Source organism: Scatophagus argus, chromosome 10 (assembly GCF_020382885.2).
Source record: "Scatophagus argus isolate fScaArg1 chromosome 10, fScaArg1.pri, whole genome shotgun sequence".
NCBI lineage: Eukaryota > Metazoa > Chordata > Actinopteri > Scatophagidae > Scatophagus > Scatophagus argus.
Window position 1 is genome coordinate 1,502,035 of NC_058502.1, and position 18,180 is coordinate 1,520,214.

An 18,180-nucleotide genomic window follows, 5' to 3' on the forward strand; every position below is an offset into this window, starting at 1 on the left:
CTCTACATGACAGAAAGCAGTCAGAGCTGATAAAAACACCACTTAGTCTTATCAGTTCGAGCTTCTGTTCATTCCGACATCATCCTAACTGTCCTGCAGGAAGGATCAATACCAGCTTTAAAGGATCACAAATAAATGTTGTATTTTTAGAAAGGCCAATGACAGCCTTGAACACTGTTATTCTTAGTCTTCTCTAATCAAACACAGCGCGGTGTTTGTTATTTTTACACAAAGCAGTAAAATTTTCCCCTTTTTCTGGCTAAGCCAAACACAAGTTGGTCTTCTCTGCTTCAGGTTTTGCACATGAGGACAGGAGACAGGAGTTCAGTTTATGTTTAGAATCAGTTTAATTACAAAGTTGTGTTTGCAGCTCAGCCGGGTAGTATGGAGCAAGCGTGATGCGTTTCGGTACAGATGTGGATGTGCATGGTAACTTTTACCTGTACATGTGCTCTTTTAAAGGTGCTGATTAGAGCAGGACGTCCTCTCAGGAAAGACAGAAGTCAAACCTGCCCTGTCCTTTTAATTGTCTTTAATGATTCATCTGAGTAAATGTCACATAATTACATTTACTCATCATCCAGCGCCACAACAGAACTGTACACACTGTGAATATATTTACACTGGAGGACAGAGGATGTCCATCACTGCATCGTCCGCTGCAGTCGGCTGTGTCTGCTGTCTGCAGTGTGTTCATGGTGGAACATCTAGACCTCAAAGCCTCAGGAGGCCAAGCGGCTCGTCCGCTCATCATGGTTCGATTCCCGGCTCTCGCTGTATTTCAAGACGCTGAACCCCAAACTGTTTGGTTCTGAATAAGAAGCGTCGCTCCTGGTGAGCAGGTCGGGAGCCTGTGTGGGTGTGCGAATAGCTGAATGTGACAAGCACTTTGAGGAGTCAGCTGGCTAGAAAAACACTACTCACAAGTCCAGTTATTATTCAGACCCAATCAGGCAGTGCAGTGAAAATGCCAGTCTTCCAATATATTTAAAGTATGTGTAGAGCATTTAGGCTGCGGTGGAGTGGAAAAAAGAGGCCCTGCTGAGAAAAGTAGAGACAGCATGAATTTCTGGACAAACACGACCAGACGATATTCTGCGATCAGATCAGCCAGTCAGCAGTGCTGTTGTTGGAGTCGGTGTAACACCGAATTCTGTGACCCATCAAACTCTGTGAGTCCAGGCGATGCTGTTGCTACTGGCCAGTTCATGTCGCAAACCACGTAAACCACGCCTAATGATAACCCTAATCATGACTGTCAGAGAGGAACCTGCACGGGACAACACGGCCCAGTAGCAGCAGCGCCACCTAGAGTCACAGAATTCAACGGGTCACAGAACTTGGTATCACTCCGGAAACCGGGCTCCATCCAGGTGGAGTTCACAGCCCAAATGATCTCCCAGTTTTGTCCTCACACACCTGATGTGGTCTGAATGAGGCCTCAAACACGCAATCTGTTCCCATGAAATCTGTTGTTCTTCACTCCTTTTATATTTTGAATACGTGTTTGTTATGAAGGAATCTGGCAATTTGATTGGTCTGTCTCCCATTCCATCATAATCTATGCACACAACATGTCGGGTCAACCACATTTAAAAGCAATACAGAGGCTTTACAGGATCAGGGTTGTATAATCCCAGTCCAAAGAACATCCCCTCTGGTTCAACCGCTTCATGACGAGCGCAGTTTACTGCGGCTCCTCTGGTCAAAAGCAGCCTATGATCAGCACTTCCTGCACAGCCCGAACTCCTGTTGGCACAAACATTTACATCAGGAACGATTAGCAGCAGACAGTCAAGTCCAGTTCGTCAAACTGAATGAAAAGGTTTTGTCGTCTCAGGTCCCTTATCGTCCATTAGCCTTTAAAATCGTTCTCAGAGAGAGCAGTTCAGGCCTGAGTGTCCCAAGCATATCCTGGAACCAAGCCTTTCACCATCAGGTCTGTGTCTTTGTCGTACGATTTGATCTTTGATCTTTGATCTTTGGTTGGCGTCTTGTTAGCTGCCATCGACGCAGATCTCCACGGGCTGGACAGGATGTCCGTGTTCCAGCCTTTCGACCCTTTAGAGGTTCTCACAATTCACAGTTATATACAAGAAACAAGCAAAATTTATAAGAAATGTAAAAAATGTGTAGCAGCAGCTTTTTTTCTATTTTCTGCCTTGTTAATCATCTCAAAACATCTTTGATTGTACCGGTAGCCAGTTTGAGTGAGAAAAGGCAGACATCAAATGGTTAAAATGGTCAGTCGATTCTCCACCACACTGCAAAGTAAAAGCTTGTGCAAATTCATAACGTTTGGGAGTGCAGCTGGGATGTTTTAACAGGCAGGTGGGGGCACATCCGTCACTGCCACCGAACCGGTTTGACTCTGGGTGTTTGCTCGCTTCAGTCTCAGTGAAGGGAACACATTTGATTGGTGTTTAATGGGCTGCTCACCCAGGAAAGAGAAGAAGAAGAAGAAGACACTTTTTAACTCAACCCATTCGGTTACACTCGCCAGCCTGACTGAGGCCACTGAGTGTCACAGGTGAACTTCTCTTCTGTGGCTCAGCCTAGCCAATACCAGCACATGAAAACCGTTTGTATGGGAACAAATTTTCTGTGCACCAAAAAGTTATTGTCAAAAGGTGAAGAACAACTTCCTCAGAGCTCCTCAGAGGGTCTGGATGTACTCTGCTTTGGATGCTCTTTTGGAAACATTTGCCCCTGCTCATATCCACTGGCACATAATCTGTGACAGGAAGTGGAGCGGTGCCACGACGGCACCGAGCCCACCGGGCCCGGCGACAGCCCAGTGCTTCTCGACCTTTCCTGCTCACAGCCTCAAAAGCAAATTAACTCCTAAAGGTGGAACTGTGCACAACTGTGATGGTAAATCATGTATTAATTTATTCAGCATTTCAGCCTGGGTTGCATCAGGCCAATTCATAAATAACTTCTGTTCCCACAGCATCCTGCACCATCACATCTCCCCACCTGCTCCAGCCCGGTCGTAAGGATTAAATGTTGGCGCTCACGATACATTAAGTTTCATACATAGGATACGGACATATCTGTATTATGTATATTAATGTGTTTTTGTTCCAGGGATGTGAGCTGACTTTTCCTCAGGAGGAGGAGACGGTGGTGTGAAAACAAGACGACCCAAGCGAAAGAAAACTGGGAAATTTTCCAGCTGAAAAGCAGGTATTTTTTTTAAGATTTCTGTGAGATTTAATTGACAAACAGAGAGTAAAGGCAGACAAGAAACATGGGAGGAAGGAAGGGGGGCACAACAGGCAACTAAGGTCAGCAGCTGGAATCAAAATGGAGACATTTTCCACCCGTTTGTGGTGCCAAAACAGGACCAATCGAACGGGTTCTGTGCCTAAACCTAACCGGACCTTAAGCACAACTGAAAACTGAACCGCTGAGTGCCAACATTCATGCTGGCTGTTGGGTTGCCTGAAAGAGTGTAAAAAGTAAGCACCAGAGTTTGTGAGTCCTGTTTTTCTGTGGAGGAACTTTCGCGTTGTTTACCAGACGGTTTGGATTTTGCTCTGCAGCCTTTCATTGTGACACAGTGGGTGAGTTTCTGTTGCAGATTAAGGCTCAGGGGTTGGATGTTTTTTGTATTCAAAAACTTTCTGCACAGAGCAGCTTTAATTAATGATTAGAGGCGGCAATTACAGTGTTCACGCTTGCTCGATAAAAAGGGATTTTTCTCAAAGTAACTAACTGCCCTTTTTTGTTGCTCATTCTCACTCAGTGGCAGCACAAATTCAAGTTAATGAGAATATGTTTTCAGCAGCACATCCACCACTGCTGGGGTGGTGGAAAGTCTGCTTTATATGCTGAAGTACTAAGAACACAAAATAAGAACCAAACACCTCTTTGCTGCTAATCTCTGTACACGTGAAACGCACCACATTAGAAATGAAAGCTGCAGAAATACGACATGACGCACGTTGCTGCTGTCAGGATGCAGCATTAACAGAAAAATCATTTGAATTTTAATATGTAAATATGTTGTGCGAATGCTGTGCTTTAATACCTGCTCTCATCTGCACTCATACATCCAGATCAGCCTCCCTGCTGGGAGATTGTGTCTGTGTAATTAGTGTCTGGGATCAACTTGCTCCTAAGTGTTTGACACCTTCATATGCATGTCACTAAAGGGACAGTTCACTACAAAACTACATATTCTTTCTGTTTCGGACACATCAGCAGTAGAGTTGTGTGCCTTTTCTCCAGTATCATGGAACAAGATGACACTTCGCTTGTGCCGCTCAAAGCACCAGAAATCATGACCCAGTTTCTCAGGGTAATCCGCAGACCTCGTTGTGAGCAGTTTCATGTACATATTTTCCTTCTGTATCACCACCCAGAAGGAAACGTGCTCTCATGGACCACAGGCTAGCTAACGTTACAGTTCAGCCGAGGAGGACGTCATTCAGGTCACAAGCATGAACCTCTCGTCCAAGAGGAGATGCACACGTCGTTCTGCGTGGTGATACATAAAGAAAATAGGCCCTACATCACATCTCTACAGCTGATATCTTTTATTTTCTCGCTGGTTCGAAGTGTGTGAGGCGCTGCTGGAAAATGATGATGTCACATGTGGCCGTGCACCAATCAGAGTTTGGCAACATTTGAGTCTACTGTGAAATGACAGTAGCAGAGCAAGCAGCTGACAGACACAGTCCTGATAAAGCAGCTCGGCTTACGTTTTTGTGTTTCTTAAAAAATAACTAAATTCTCCTAAATATTTAATGTTATATTAAGGTGTGAATGTGTTATATTAAGGTCATTTATGCAACAAAAATGTTCAAATTGTGCAGGTACCAGCTTCTAAATCCTCTAAATCTTTGAGTCTGTTGGTCAGATGATGTAATTAATTTGAAGACATCAATTTTAGATGTGAGAAATTGATGGGTCTTTATATAATAAATCCTGACACTTTTAGATTGTCAGCAATTGTTAAACTGATTATAAGTCAAAGAAAAATTCCTGGATTGGGATGCTGGCACCGAGTGTAAAAATGTGGAAGAAAAGTAGGGCATCGGAGCTTTAACTGAGATCCACTCCTCCATCAGCTTCCCTGTTTCACAAGCTATTTTGTGACTGAGCCGTGATCACCGTGAAAAGCCGGGAGACTGAGGGGACCGGGGGGACCGGCGGGACCATCACACACCGTGACAAATCTGACACGCAAGGTGCGTAGTTTGGAAAGAGACTCTTATGTGCTGCAGCCAAACCCTTGAGAAGTGAGGAAGAGGCATCGGCACCTTCGAGATAAGTGCTCTTCTTCATCTTCTTCATCCAAAAATGCTTGTCTGTTTATAAGTGAGCAGCCTGATTTCAGAACACACTGACCAATAAATAAGTCGCAGTGGTCATGACTTCAGCAGATTAACAAAGAGAACGTTTTGGCACATTCAAAAACATAATGATGCTGACCGCCTGAAAAAGAAGAAGAAGCACAAGATAAAAACTCATTTCAAGTACAACTGATCTTCACAAGAAACCATTTGACCTCAAGCCACTGTGAAACAATGTGATTATTGACTTGTGTACAGATTTTACATGTCAGTTGAGTTTTGTTGAGTTTAACTTGTTCTTACGCTCGTCTGCTGACACAAACTCAACTCTTAGAAGCGGTGAAAAACAGTGTCGTCATGATAACCAGGGACGTTTGGTGTTCTAGCTTCAAGGGCCAGGTGAGCTCCCAGAACTCCACTTTTGTTTGCTAGGGCGTCTTTTCCTTGGCTCAAACTGAAAATTCTCTGGCTACCGAGTTTCCATCGGCGGTGGCAGCCCAGTTCAAAGCCAGTGTGTAGCTCCACTGACTTCTGTGACGATATAATGTGCAAAAGACTGTTCAGCAGGATAACAAACCATCCTGAATTCATTTACAATTGTTGGACAACGGAGGCAAAACAGTTCAGTAATCACAGCCATTTCTGTGAGTTAAATTTTACTTCGATCCTCGTCTGCGCATCTTCATCTCATCTCAGTTACCACCATACAAATTTGTGGAAATAAGCAGTCTGGCGGTGTGGTGGCCTTGTGCCACAGCTTCACTGGCTGCCTTCCCTGGCAATTGTTTCCGCTGATCTCTGCAGTGTCGCTGATGACCTACAGCCTTACGCGTCAGTATCTGGCTTCTCCACTAGTTTCAGAGCCTCGTGCATGCCAGCCGCCGACAGCTTCCTGTTGATGTTCCTGTAGCGGCAGCGCAGGAGGTTGCTGTAGGTGGTCCTCAGGTCGCGGTTGAAAAATGCATAAATGAAGGGATTAATGAGGGAGTTGGCGTACCCGAGCCACAGCAGAGTTCTCTCCAGCCAGAGCGGCACGCAGCTGCACTCCACGCCGCAGACAAACGGCCTGGCAGTGGACACCAAGAAGAACGGCAGCCAGCAGAAGGTGAAGGCGCCGACCACGATGCCCAGAGTGGCCGCAGCCTTCTGCTCTCGTTTGAAGATGGACTGATTTTTCCTTTTCCGTCGCTGGTGGTGTTCACCAGTCTTGAGGAGGCGAGAGACACGTGTGCTGCACTCCTCCTCCACCTCACGCTGGAGCTTCAGCGCAGCCGCCACGCAGTCCAAGCTCTCCTCCTCCTCCTCTTCCTCAGCCTCCTCATGCTCAGCCTCTGTCCCTTCAACGCTTCCCGTTTCTTCCGATACCGCTGGCTTCTTAGCGTCATGCCCTCCTCTTCCCCCCCGGGGAGCCGCCCCTGCACTGTGCTCCCCTTCCCTGGGGAAGCCGGTGATGGTGTGTTTGGCAGCACTGAGTTTGGCCGCCCGGTAGATCCTGTAGTACATGATCAGCATCACTGACATGGGGATGTAGAACGCCACAGCTGTGGAGTAGACGGTGTAGCCGAAGTCCTGACTGATGAGGCAGACTCTGCCGTCGTTGACGTTCTGCGCCCAGCCGAACAGCGGGGGGAGGGTGATGGAGGCCGAGAGGAGCCACACTGACAGGATCATCTTGGCCATGCACCAGCCATTTTGCCGGACAGGATACGTCAGGGGTTTAGTGATCCCCAGATACCTGCAGAGAAAAACATGTTGAGTGATTTCACAGACTGAATTCACCTTAATTAAGCTTTTCTCTTATCCCACCCTGACCTACGCTGCCCCACCCTCTACAAGGTGCCCTTGAGCACGGTGCTTATCCACAATCTGTGTGTGCCATATGCAGCCCCCAGGTGGGTAGTTTTATGAAAGAGAAACTCCAAAATGCTGAGAAAGACCATATGTGATCAGCAAGCCTTCCAGCACTAAGCTGGGGGCTGAGCAGTTTCAGCACACTTAGAGCCATAAATAATAAGTTATAAAATCAGAAGCCTCACAGTAAAAACACAGTTTAAAACAACCAGGTTTAACCCATCACACAGCAGATACGCAGGAATGTGAGTTTCACAAATTACTTCAGAATCTCGTTGAACTGATAAAACTAGATGCCAACAAAGAGGTAGAAATCGATTTTTGCTGTGATTTTGAAATTAAATTTGGATTCACTTTGAGAGTCATTTCGGTCTGGACGCCTTGAACTCCCCCTCTGACCTTTTTGTTTTATTCAAACGGGCCGTTTAGTTCGAAAGGAATGCGGTGCACAGTGGACAAAGAAACAAGCTGAAAGGTCGCCGGCTTGATCTCCGCATCAGTTCGGTCTAAACGCCCTTGAGGCAGACCCTGATCCACAGCGAGCCTCCGCGCTCTGCTTCAGCGTCGAGGGCCGAGCGACACAAACCACATCAGACTGCGTAATGGGATTTTTCTGAGACTGTGGTGTGTCGGGGGGAAAGCGGGATTAAAGGACGGGACATAGCCAAAATGTGTCTTCCACGGTTATGATGCGTAAAAGTTGAATAATCCGTTAAAATGAGGTTACTGCTCTTTTAATCAACGTTTTCCAGCTGCTCTGGTCTTTTCCGGTTTGTCTAAATAATGTTCAAACGCCGTCATTTGGTTGTTTGACCTGCTGTTTCACTGCAGGAAATCCGTTTTACTTCGATAATAAAAGAAGTTTGTCTCACCTGTCAATGCTGATTACGCACAGAGACATGATGGATGCGGTGCAGCACATCACATCCATGGCGATGAAAACGTTGCAGAAGAACTGTCCGAATATCCACTGACCACCGATCAGGTCCGTGATGCTGACGAACGGCATCACGGCCAGAGCCACTGACAGGTCGGCCATGGCCAGAGAAACGATCAAGTAGTTGGACGGCTGGCGCAGCTTCTTGACGAAACACACGGAGATGACCACCAGCAAGTTCCCGCAGATGGTGGACAGCGTGAGCATCGTGAGCACCCCGCCGATCAGCACTTTCTCCACGCGACCGTAGCTCAGGATCTGCTCGCCGCACCGGGTCCCGTTCGTCTCCATGACCTGCGGCTGACTGGAGGTGGACGGAGACGTCGCTGCTGCCGCTGCTGCAGCCTCTGCGGCGCCCTGCGCAATCATCAGCAGCCGGGGCGCAAGAGCCTCCGAGATCATCATGTTGGTGGAGCCCCCGGGATCTTCACCACCGACTCTGTCCTCGATCATGAACGACGACCTCATGTTGCCAGCACCGAACGTTCCGTTACTCGTTCCCACAACAACCATTCTGCTGCCTTGTGTTCCTTTTTATCCATGGACTTGGACACCCGTCCGGCGGTGACACAGACGCGCACAGAGGTGCAGATGTTAGTGTGAGAAATGAGTAATTCCTCTCCTCAGCCCCCTCAGGCTAAATTACTCTGACATACTCTCTTAGCCTTCATAAATTCTTCTATTTACAGACACGCTCGTCATTACGCACGTGGCGCGCCGCGGGCATATTCCCAAAATACATGACCTATAAAATACTATTTCCTGCTGTCTGTGGCCACCTTGGCTACCATCCCGCTTTTCAGCCTGATGTGCAGAGAGACTGAAACTTATAAACCGGAGTGCGCGCTTATTCGTATCACAAAAGTAGACGTGTGACGTCGGAAGACATGTTGGAGAGCCTATAGGCTGAGGGATACTTCGCATCTAAACATTTCAGCTTAAGCTGCACGGGAGGAAAAACCCTGCAGGACCTTTCCGGAGTCCTTTCGGTTGAGAATATGTTGGCAAGGACAAGCTGTGTCCATGGATGCTCGTGCGTAATTGCGCAGAATAAAGAAATGTTCTGTCGATTTCAAATGTATTTTGTCATCGTCATGTGTGATTAAGCATTTCTCCCTCCGCACACACACACACACACACACAAAGAGTGAGATTACATTGAACATGAATGGAGGATAAATGACGGTGTGAAAGAGTCGGCCGCCGCCGGCCATCTAAGAAAATTGCTACGATTATACAAATAATCCATGCAAGAAAAAGTGAGGCGCTTTATGTTCCAGCAGCTCAGCCTCAGCTCCGTTTTAAAGGAAAACACACAGCATGGTGAAGTGTTTTCTCTCTGAACTTTGAAGATCGGTTGGTCCTTATGTAACTGAGGTGCGGGAGCTGAATCCCCCTCACTCAGTGCGAGCGGAGTGTCAGGACAAGAAATACAATCCGCCTTCATCTCGCTTCTGAAACGTGTCAGATTCGTGTTGCTGGCGGTGAAAGCAGGAGCCCAAACTGCTCCTGAAGCCTTTATTTATTTTTATTTTTTAGATCATTTTCTGATCTGAGCCCAAATGTGTGGTGGTTCCAGACGTGGCTATGATACTGATGGCCTTGAATAGTAGCGCCTCCAAGTGGTCACAAACCACCACTGCACGTTGTATGTCCATCTTTCCTTCAGTAACATTTATTTGTGACTTTAGTTTTTTAAACTGGGAATACATAATGTTTTTTACATTTCTCTTTCAAACCCCATAAAGAACAACCTTCAGCCACAGACGTAAGTTGTGAAAATGAGCCGTGGCTCTCAGACTGGGGCCCTGCAGAGGTCACCATCAGGTTTATTGGAGGCCCCTGTCCAAGTGTCCCATGATTCCATTCATTTCTCAGTTAGAACGTCCTTGATTCCTTTCCACGCCTCCTTTCCTCGTGTTTTAGCCCCTCCCACCTGAGATGCAAGCAGAGCAGTGGAGGAGACATCCTGCTTCAGAGCCAAGTAAATAAGAGTATGTAAGATCCATAGTGAATTTAACAGGTGGTGTTTTTGTTTTTACCCTACGAGTTCATATTTAATCGCGCTGCATGCAGAGGAGGGACTCAGGAAATCAGCTGACACGCAAGCCTCAGTCATTAAACGGGTCGGAAAGGATGTTTACCTTCAAAAAGTCTGTTTTAACTTGTAGCAGAAGCGCAGTGAGATGACGTAAACCACTGCAGGTTACAGAGCGACCCCAGCAGCACCTGAGACCAGCACTCCTGCTGATCTGCCCCCCCCCCCCCCCCCCGTCTGCACAGCTCTGAGAACAAACACCAGCTTTCTGAAAACATGTTTTCAATACTTGCTTTGCAGTTTTCTGTCACAAACTGCTCGCGTCAGCTGCATCCGACAAACAACAAGAAATTACTGAAGCACCGTGACTTGTCGACAAAGCAGCAGCTGAGTGGAAACTGCTTCTGATGCTCCCTTGGACTTTTCACTTTTGATACCGTCAGCAATTTCAAAACAGGTTGCTGATGGCCGCTGATCGTTTTACTCATAAGAACTAAACGTGTGAGTCCGTCGGCCCTGGAACAACCAAACATTTTGTGGTGGTGGCAGAATGACTCGCAGCTCTGGACGTGTGGGATTATCCAATAGGCATGTGACGTGTAGGTGTCCACATACTTTTGGCCCAGTGCAGTTCTAGGAGGATAATCAGGTTTATGAAGAAAAGCAGTAGATGCATTTCAAACACAAAGCATAAAATACAGGCCAGCAGAAAAAGACATCTGCTATTATCTGCCAAGAGCAGCCAGACATTAAGTGCTCACATTATAACAAGAAAACGGATGAATGGGTCTGGCTCTTTTTGCCTCCGCACTCAAATACACTTTTGATTAGACTATAAGAGGGACACAGCCTCCTCCTACAGTACATTATGGCCATTCTGTACTTGGGGGAAGTATAATTCTTAGATATTTATGTGGAGTTTGGTTCTTCAGAACTTCATAATAGTCTCACTGAAAAGCTTCCTGCTTTTTTGTTGACTTCCAAAGATCTCATTAGTTTCATTATTACGGTCGTGGTCTGACTGTCTGAGTAAGAGACTCAGTTCATCGCCCTCGTCTCTGGTTTTTGTTCGAGCCTCTTGTTGTACTGTTTTAATACACCTGCTGGGATTTAATTTAACGACCTTCGAATACCTGTTTGTCACCTACCATCTGTGATTCCACTTGCGTTCATTGTCTCACCTTCCTTTTTGTTGCCTTATTTTGTAATGGCCTCAGTCCTGATAGGAACAGGCAGGACAAGCCAATGAATATATGAATAAATTAATATATAAATAACCGAATACCAATCATCTCCCTCCCTCCTGCTCGGCAACAAACTGTTTACCAAGCGCATTCAGCTAAACTTTTTGTTCCTTTGGTCTTTTATTTACTTATTTATTTATTTTTGATTAAAATGATTTCAAGAATTAACCAACAGTAGAAAAGCATTTTAGGATAAATTGTGAGGCAGTACATGCATCATCAAATGAAGAAGACACACAGCCTGCTGTTCTGTCTGTCATACAGAAATCTAATTCCTGCTGTTTGTGGTGTCCCGTCTGCAGATTTAAAAACTTTTTCTTTTACAGTTGAGGTCTGTGAGGAAAAATGATTTGTGCTGCAGGGAAATCTTTAATGGCAATACAGAAAGTGAACCCCGGAGAAGAACTGGAAACAGAACTGAGGTCTGAGAAATACACTCACGAGTGGGAACGCTAAAGCAGCTCTCACGACTGAATGGCGCCCTCTTTGGGTCTGGCATCCAGTGTTATGCTGGTTTGCTTTGTTGTTTTATTACCTCCTCCCACAATCCTAACAGGTGGTTCGGTATATACAAATAAACCTGTGAATAATGTTATTTACTATTTGATATTTATTTACTTATTTATTTCATAACATTACTGCTGCTACACGAACAGGACTTTCACAGGGGTTAGCGTGTTCATGACGGAAGTTCAGCAATCATTTGGTAATTTCACTTCAAAACATAAAACAAACAAACATCATGAAAACAAAAATAACGACATACAACTGAAAAAAAAATATGACCGAAGTGAAAAAAGGACCAAAACTGGGACTTTATTATCGCTCGGAGTGAACTGGACCTTTATTCTGAAGGCAGACTCACCTGTCGGCGACCCGGTGTTCCTGCACCTGTCGCCCCGCTCACGGAGGAGATCCTGTTCCAGTGACTCCATTTCCGTGCCGCAGTTTCAAGCTGCCCTACGGGGAAACTATGTAAATACCGTGTTGCCAGGTTCGGTAGAAATCCTCCTTTTAGCGCGGGGCTCCGTGCAGCGCTGCGGAGATTCCTGACTTGATTTGAGGGATACCAAGAACCGGATCTGGCTTACGTGACGAACACAAGTATAAGCTGGAACGGATTTCAAAACACGGTGGTGCCGAGGAATAAAAGACCGACGAAGATGAGAGAAGGACGTTTAATCACCGAATTTATTCCCCTGTGGATGGGCGACAGTTTCTGATTTGTTTATGTCTGGCGGTCTTCGCTGTTCTGGCCGGAAGCCGCAGAGGTGGATTAACGTAAGAACCACTTCCTCCTTCCAGCTTCAGAGGATTGACGGCCCGGAATGATATCATTGGCTGGTCGTTGGGAATGAATCATCGTCTTCATCAGGGGGGTTAAGGGATGCTGTCACTCATTGTGCACCCTTAAAATCCGTCAGGAAAGCCCACACCCGGTCCCGGCGTCTCTCCGCTCTTTGACATTAAAAAGCCGTCCGATCCTTGGAGCCAGCATGGAGGAAATCCTGCGGAAGCTGCAGAAAGACGCGTCCGGCCACAAGCACAAAGCGATCCGCGATGCCTGCGTCTACGCCTGCGGTGAGTCTACGGCAGCCTGCCGGCTCTCCGGCTGCCGGAGGGGGGCAGAGGGATGGAGGATGCGCGACTGGGCTCACCTGCTAGCATTTAGGACACAGCAAATCCCCACAGGCCGCCGTAACGGTCGTATAGAGACAGGAAACCACTAAGTGTTAGAGAAAAACCCCGTCTTTCTGGCAATTTAAGGGCTGTCAGCCCCAGAGGCTGAGAGTAGGGTGGAGGGGATCTCCATCTTTCTGAACTGGAATTAAGGCTGCACCTGCTGGATGAAATGAAACCAAGTCATTTTCATTCCATGTTCGTTCAGATCCGTTTAAACAGTAACATCTGGCAGTGCAGCATCCCTTCTTTAATTTGCGATAACCTACAATAAGAAGGTCCGTTTTTCTGTTTTCAGGATTGCACTTAAATGCACCATCTGGCAACCAAATGCTCACATCATAATTTCTCTTTAGCTCCGGCTTTAAATTCCCATAAGTCTACTAATTTCATGGCTGAATTTGACCGTAGGTGGCAGCTGCAGGAGGCAGTGTGTTTTAAAGGGTTAAATTAAGTCGTCAAGACTTTTAATCTTAATGAGGTGGGTGTGGGTGCAGCCGTAGTCACGCTCAGTTGTGCTACAGGCTAATCTCAGGTAAACCTGAATGGGTTTGGGGGCTGAAAACACAAGCTCGCTGGTCCAGGATGCTGAGTGGAACCCGTCTCGCCGCAGTCTGTATCCTGTCCATCCTCAGCAGAGCAGAACAGCATCTGACACAGCATTCAGGACTCGAGACCCCGGCTGATGGATGCTGATGGAGGAGACGACCGCACACTCCGAGCTGTGTTTAAAGCTAACGGGGCTAACAGACCTCAGACTGTGTTTCAGTCAGGTCTTCACTCCATGTTTAGTGCGGGGTGTGACCATCCATAAACAGATGGCCGACGTGTCTCCACTTCCTGCTGTACAGAAATGAAGCCAAAATATCCCCGATGCAAACGCTGCCATCTTGTTCTTGTGACGTCATTTGGAGCCAGAGTCTGTGCAGTAGTGAACAGGAGTTGGAGCCGCGGTATCGAGTTCCTGAGCCAATCAGGAGCAGCGCTCAGCTGTCAGTCTTGATGTTTTAGCCTCCTTTTTTATGCCACTTCATAACTAATCAAAACCAAACTGAGGAGAAAAATGGACACTTCATCAACCAATGAAATCTCTGGAGACACACCCACAACACAAATCAACGTGCAGCTTAATGGTGCATCTGAATGTGACAGAGGCCACACGTGAACGCCGCCTTAGACACACGCACACACACGGGGGGCGTGCGAACAATAAACTTCCAAAAGAGCAGGTCACTGTAGCTTTTACCAAACGTTACTCTGACAGGAGGAATAGTGAATTTGTTGGGGACTATTTTCAGTAGCGTATTAATATACGCGGTGCTCTGGTCAGCAGGAAGCTGTGTGGGGTTTGTTCACATATGAAAATATACAATATTACTGTTGAAATGCAGCTTTCAGTTCTCAGTGGCCTGAGCTGACATCAGGTTCAGTGTGGAGAGCCAGGTTTTTCTCCTGGTAAAAACAAAGTGTCTAACTGCTGGGAATTTTCTTTTGGTTTTGTGTAAATGTCATGTTGTGTATAATGTTATTCATCTCAGTGTTTTCTTTGTGGTATTAAACTACAGAAACCCTCGAGTCTCAGAATGGATCAGCCAAGATTTCAGCTTCACAGCTTCGGTAAGTTAAATGAGAACAGATTTAGTTTCATTTCAGCTCAAAGCGTCAGAGTCAAAACATGCTGGAAATGTTCTTTGTATGACAGGTGGACGCAGTGATGAGAGCTGGTGTGGTTTGTGCTTCCACCTGAAATGTTTGAGTTAAGTTTGTTTTGCCTTTCAGCTGCTCAGGCTGTACAGTCGGTGCTTTTACTGCAGCGGGTAGAGGAAATACTGAAGTCAAAGTGCACCTCTGAGCCCCCTGGCCTCCATGTGTCTGATTTGAATTCATTTAAATGATCTAAAAGTTCCTGCAATGATAATGCAAACGATAATGCAAAATTTGGAGTCAGGATTATCTTTAGAGTTTAGATAACAGCAGCAGGACCAAACTGTCCAGTCCAACAGCAGAGACAGACGTTCACTTTGTGAAGCTTTAATGTAGTCGACGAGGCACCTCGCAGTTAACGTCTGGGACCTTCAGGTTATCACGGCACATCAGGAGCAGACAGGCTCACATCAGACTGTTTGTCCGGCATCCACTACTCAGATGTTGTACTCTAGTTAAAGTAGCAATACAACAGTACACTTTTCCAAATTATCAGTAGCAAAATATACTTTAATGTTGTAATTATTGACGCTTTCATGTGTTCGTCGCTTACATGTTGAAGCTGCATGAGGTGATTTCAGTCGTCAAATTTGATAATGACAAAGAAACGGTTTGGAAGTGTGGCTCAGAACCAGCTCTGATTGGACAAGCCTGGTGAGATTTCACAGGTGTTTGCAGGTGTTCATCCATCCATCCATCCATTTTCTTTACCGCTGCAGAGGCGGGGTTCACAGGGCCAACACACAAAGACAAACAACCACACACTCTCACACTCACACCTCGGGGCAATTTAGAGCAGCCAATTAACCTAATGTGCATGTTTTTGGTGTTGTGGGAGGAAGCTGGAGAACCCGGAGAAAAGCCACGCAGGCCTGGAACCCTCTTGCTATGAGGCGACAGAGCTAACCACTGCACCACCGTGCCGCCCAGGTGTTCACATCACCCCTCATATTTTAATCATCAGCTGTTCAGTGACTGTAGACAAAAAGCTGAGCTCAGACTGACGGTTACCCCTCGTGTCAGGATGTTTGCTCTGGAGGACACACTGCAGTTTTCTCTGCATGCTGTTGTGGACATGTTCACTCCGGCTGCTGGTCTGTGATGACGGTACCATAAATTCTGGATGCTGTTGCAGCTCAACGCACCATAAATTATGAATCTGATAATGTCTGTTGTCTCATTAGAGGTTATTAGATTAAATATTGATCGTGATGTGATGCAGTGTGAGTGTGCTCCTCTGTTCAAGCTTCTCACTACAAATTGAACCAGATGAAACCTTTAGTGCAGGTCCTCGACTTGACTTGACTGATTCGAATGTCATTTTCAGTTACAGTTTTGGCTTCCAACGAGAAAATCGAGACACAAAGATTCTTTGTGGCGTTCAGTTTCTCAGTGATGTCCTGTGCTATAAACCAAGTGCATCATGTTCAGTAATCCTGATTTGTGTCATAATCGCCACAAGTCACGGAAATGTTTTCAGAACTGTTGAGTTCTTCACTTTTGCTTTTCTCGCAGTGATGCTTTCTTTTCCTTTGCCCCTCGTTTCCTTTGTATGTCTTGCGGGTCGATTCTCTCTCCGTGTCGTTGTTGTTTTCAGTGGCTCGTGAGCAGCGCCTGAACTCTGCCGCTCCGCCGGGAGCTGCTGGGTTAGCGTGCCGACGGAGGCTCCCTGCGGCCCAGTTGAACCGCTGTAGTTGTGACAGCTCGGGGCCGAAGTGCTGTAGTGTGCTATCAGCTGCAGAGCACAGCGACTCGGTCCACTACAAATAATGAGAGGGAGACGCAGCGGAAAGCAAAGGAAGGATGAGGACATGGAAAAAGAAACGAGCTTGGTGCTTCAAGGCCTGCGCTGTTGTGTAACTGACTGTAGTTTGAGGACAAATCAGATGTTGTTACGAGCTGAGAGAAGCTCTTCTTTGTGAACCTCTACATTGTTCTGAGTGACATCATCAGTGACTTGATTTTAAAAGCAAGTCAACAGCTGAAAAAAACGTACAGAGCAGCAGGAAAGGCAGCAGGTTAGCTTTGACCAGACTGCAGAATCCAAAGTGTCTCCCGTCAGCGACGTCTGTCGTGATGCGAGCCTCTCACAGTTAAACCAATCGCCAACTGTTCTGACAATCCTGTAATCACTGATTTGATTTCAGCTTCTCAGATGTGAATGTTTTCCTCTACGACAGTGAAGCTGATGTGTCTGTGTTGTGGACCCTGACGTGGGGACCTGAGTGTCTCTCTCGGGTCGAGGAAACACGAGGGACGGACGCCCTCATGGATCGTCTGCTCCTCAGCTGTGATCTGATGTTCTGAACATGAAGAAGCTGCAGTATCACTAAGAGCAGGAACAGGGAGGGAGGAGGAGCTGGAGGTCACGATGGAGGCCGCGACTGAGACCTCCTCATATTCTGCTCATCTGTCCTCTTCTCGGTCCTCTGAAATCTGTCTTCCTTCTAAGCAGGGGTGTCCAAAAACTAATATCACGAGCCACAATCTGACCAGCAGTTTGCAGACTTTGAAATGCACTGTGGACTGCAGTAAAGGTCACGTATGTCACCTGGTGCTCAGGTACCAGTCAGTCATCTGTCGACTGTCCCGTGTGGTTGTGGCTGGATCGCATCTAGAATCTGAGATTTGGACTTCAAGTCAGATGAATCACTTGATTGTTTTCATTGTAGATCGGCCTTTTGATTAGCTTCTTTATTAATCCCATCAGTAGTTTGGTTCATAAAACCCGAAAAAGCCCGAACATGACATCCTCCAATGTCTTATTTTGTCATCAGCCCAAAGTCATTCAATATACTGTCAAAAAGTTCAAAGAAATCACAGTTAAGAAGCTAAAATCAGAGAAGTTTGACATTTTAACTTAATGATCTGTTGCCGCAGCTCTAATGAAAAGCAAAGTGCAGCCCGTCTGATACGTCTGAACTAAAGCCATCAGCGCCTTCGTGAACGTGTCACCCGGTTTGTGCTTGCAGAGAGCGCTGTCTGCTGCCGCTGCAGATGGCTCTGGAGTCCAAAAACACCAAGCTGGGACAGACGGCGCTCACTGGAATGCAGGTACAGCAGAACTCGTCTCTTCCAGCACTCGGACTTCATCCCGCCGTCTTCTGCTCTGTGACGACTGTGTGTGTGTGTCTTCCTCCAATCAGAAGCTGCTGTGTGAGGACAGGTTTGTGGGCGGGGTCTCCATGGAGGTGGAGTCGCTGGAGAAGCAGCTGCTCAGCCAGATGTTGGAGGCCATCAGAGTGACCCCGTCTCTCCATGAAGACCTGCAGGTGGAGGTGATGAAGGTAAGACATGAGGGCGTCTGTCTGAAGCTCATTCATCCTGCTTTAAAATGAGTGAAGGATGGAGAAACTCAGCGGCTCAGCTGCGTGAAGAACATTTTTGTCTGCGCTGCAGCTCTTTCTTTGATGGCTTCCTGTG

At 46.7% G+C, this 18,180-nt stretch overlaps 2 protein-coding genes across 5 annotated transcripts in view; one reads left to right on the forward strand and one right to left on the reverse strand.

Annotated features, from left to right (window-relative positions):
• Nucleotides 1-1,778: 1,778 nt before the first annotated feature.
• Nucleotides 1,779-10,013, reverse strand: LOC124066407 (5-hydroxytryptamine receptor 7-like). Its single transcript, XM_046402753.1, has 2 exons — nucleotides 8,027-10,013; nucleotides 1,779-7,038 (listed from the first exon to the last, which is right to left on the reverse strand). The coding sequence occupies exons 1-2, from the start codon at nucleotides 8,602-8,604 to the stop codon at nucleotides 6,129-6,131; spliced, it is 1,488 nt and encodes a 495-aa protein (XP_046258709.1). The 5' UTR covers nucleotides 8,605-10,013; the 3' UTR covers nucleotides 1,779-6,128.
• A 2,277-nt stretch (nucleotides 10,014-12,290) lies between these two features.
• Nucleotides 12,291-18,180, forward strand: part of arfgef3 (ARFGEF family member 3) — a 33,438-nt gene continuing 27,548 nt past the window's right edge. For 2 of the 4 annotated variants that reach the window (XM_046401861.1, XM_046401864.1), the window contains exons 1-4: nucleotides 12,291-12,954; nucleotides 14,619-14,670; nucleotides 17,730-17,811; nucleotides 17,904-18,044. In XM_046401861.1, the coding sequence (XP_046257817.1) occupies nucleotides 12,870-12,954; nucleotides 14,619-14,670; nucleotides 17,730-17,811; nucleotides 17,904-18,044 (360 nt within the window). In that variant the 5' untranslated portion in view covers nucleotides 12,291-12,869. Of the gene's footprint in view, nucleotides 12,955-14,280; nucleotides 14,509-14,618; nucleotides 14,671-17,729; nucleotides 17,812-17,903; nucleotides 18,045-18,180 lie in introns of those variants that run through there. The other 2 variants (XM_046401862.1, XM_046401863.1) reach the window with 2 other exon arrangements.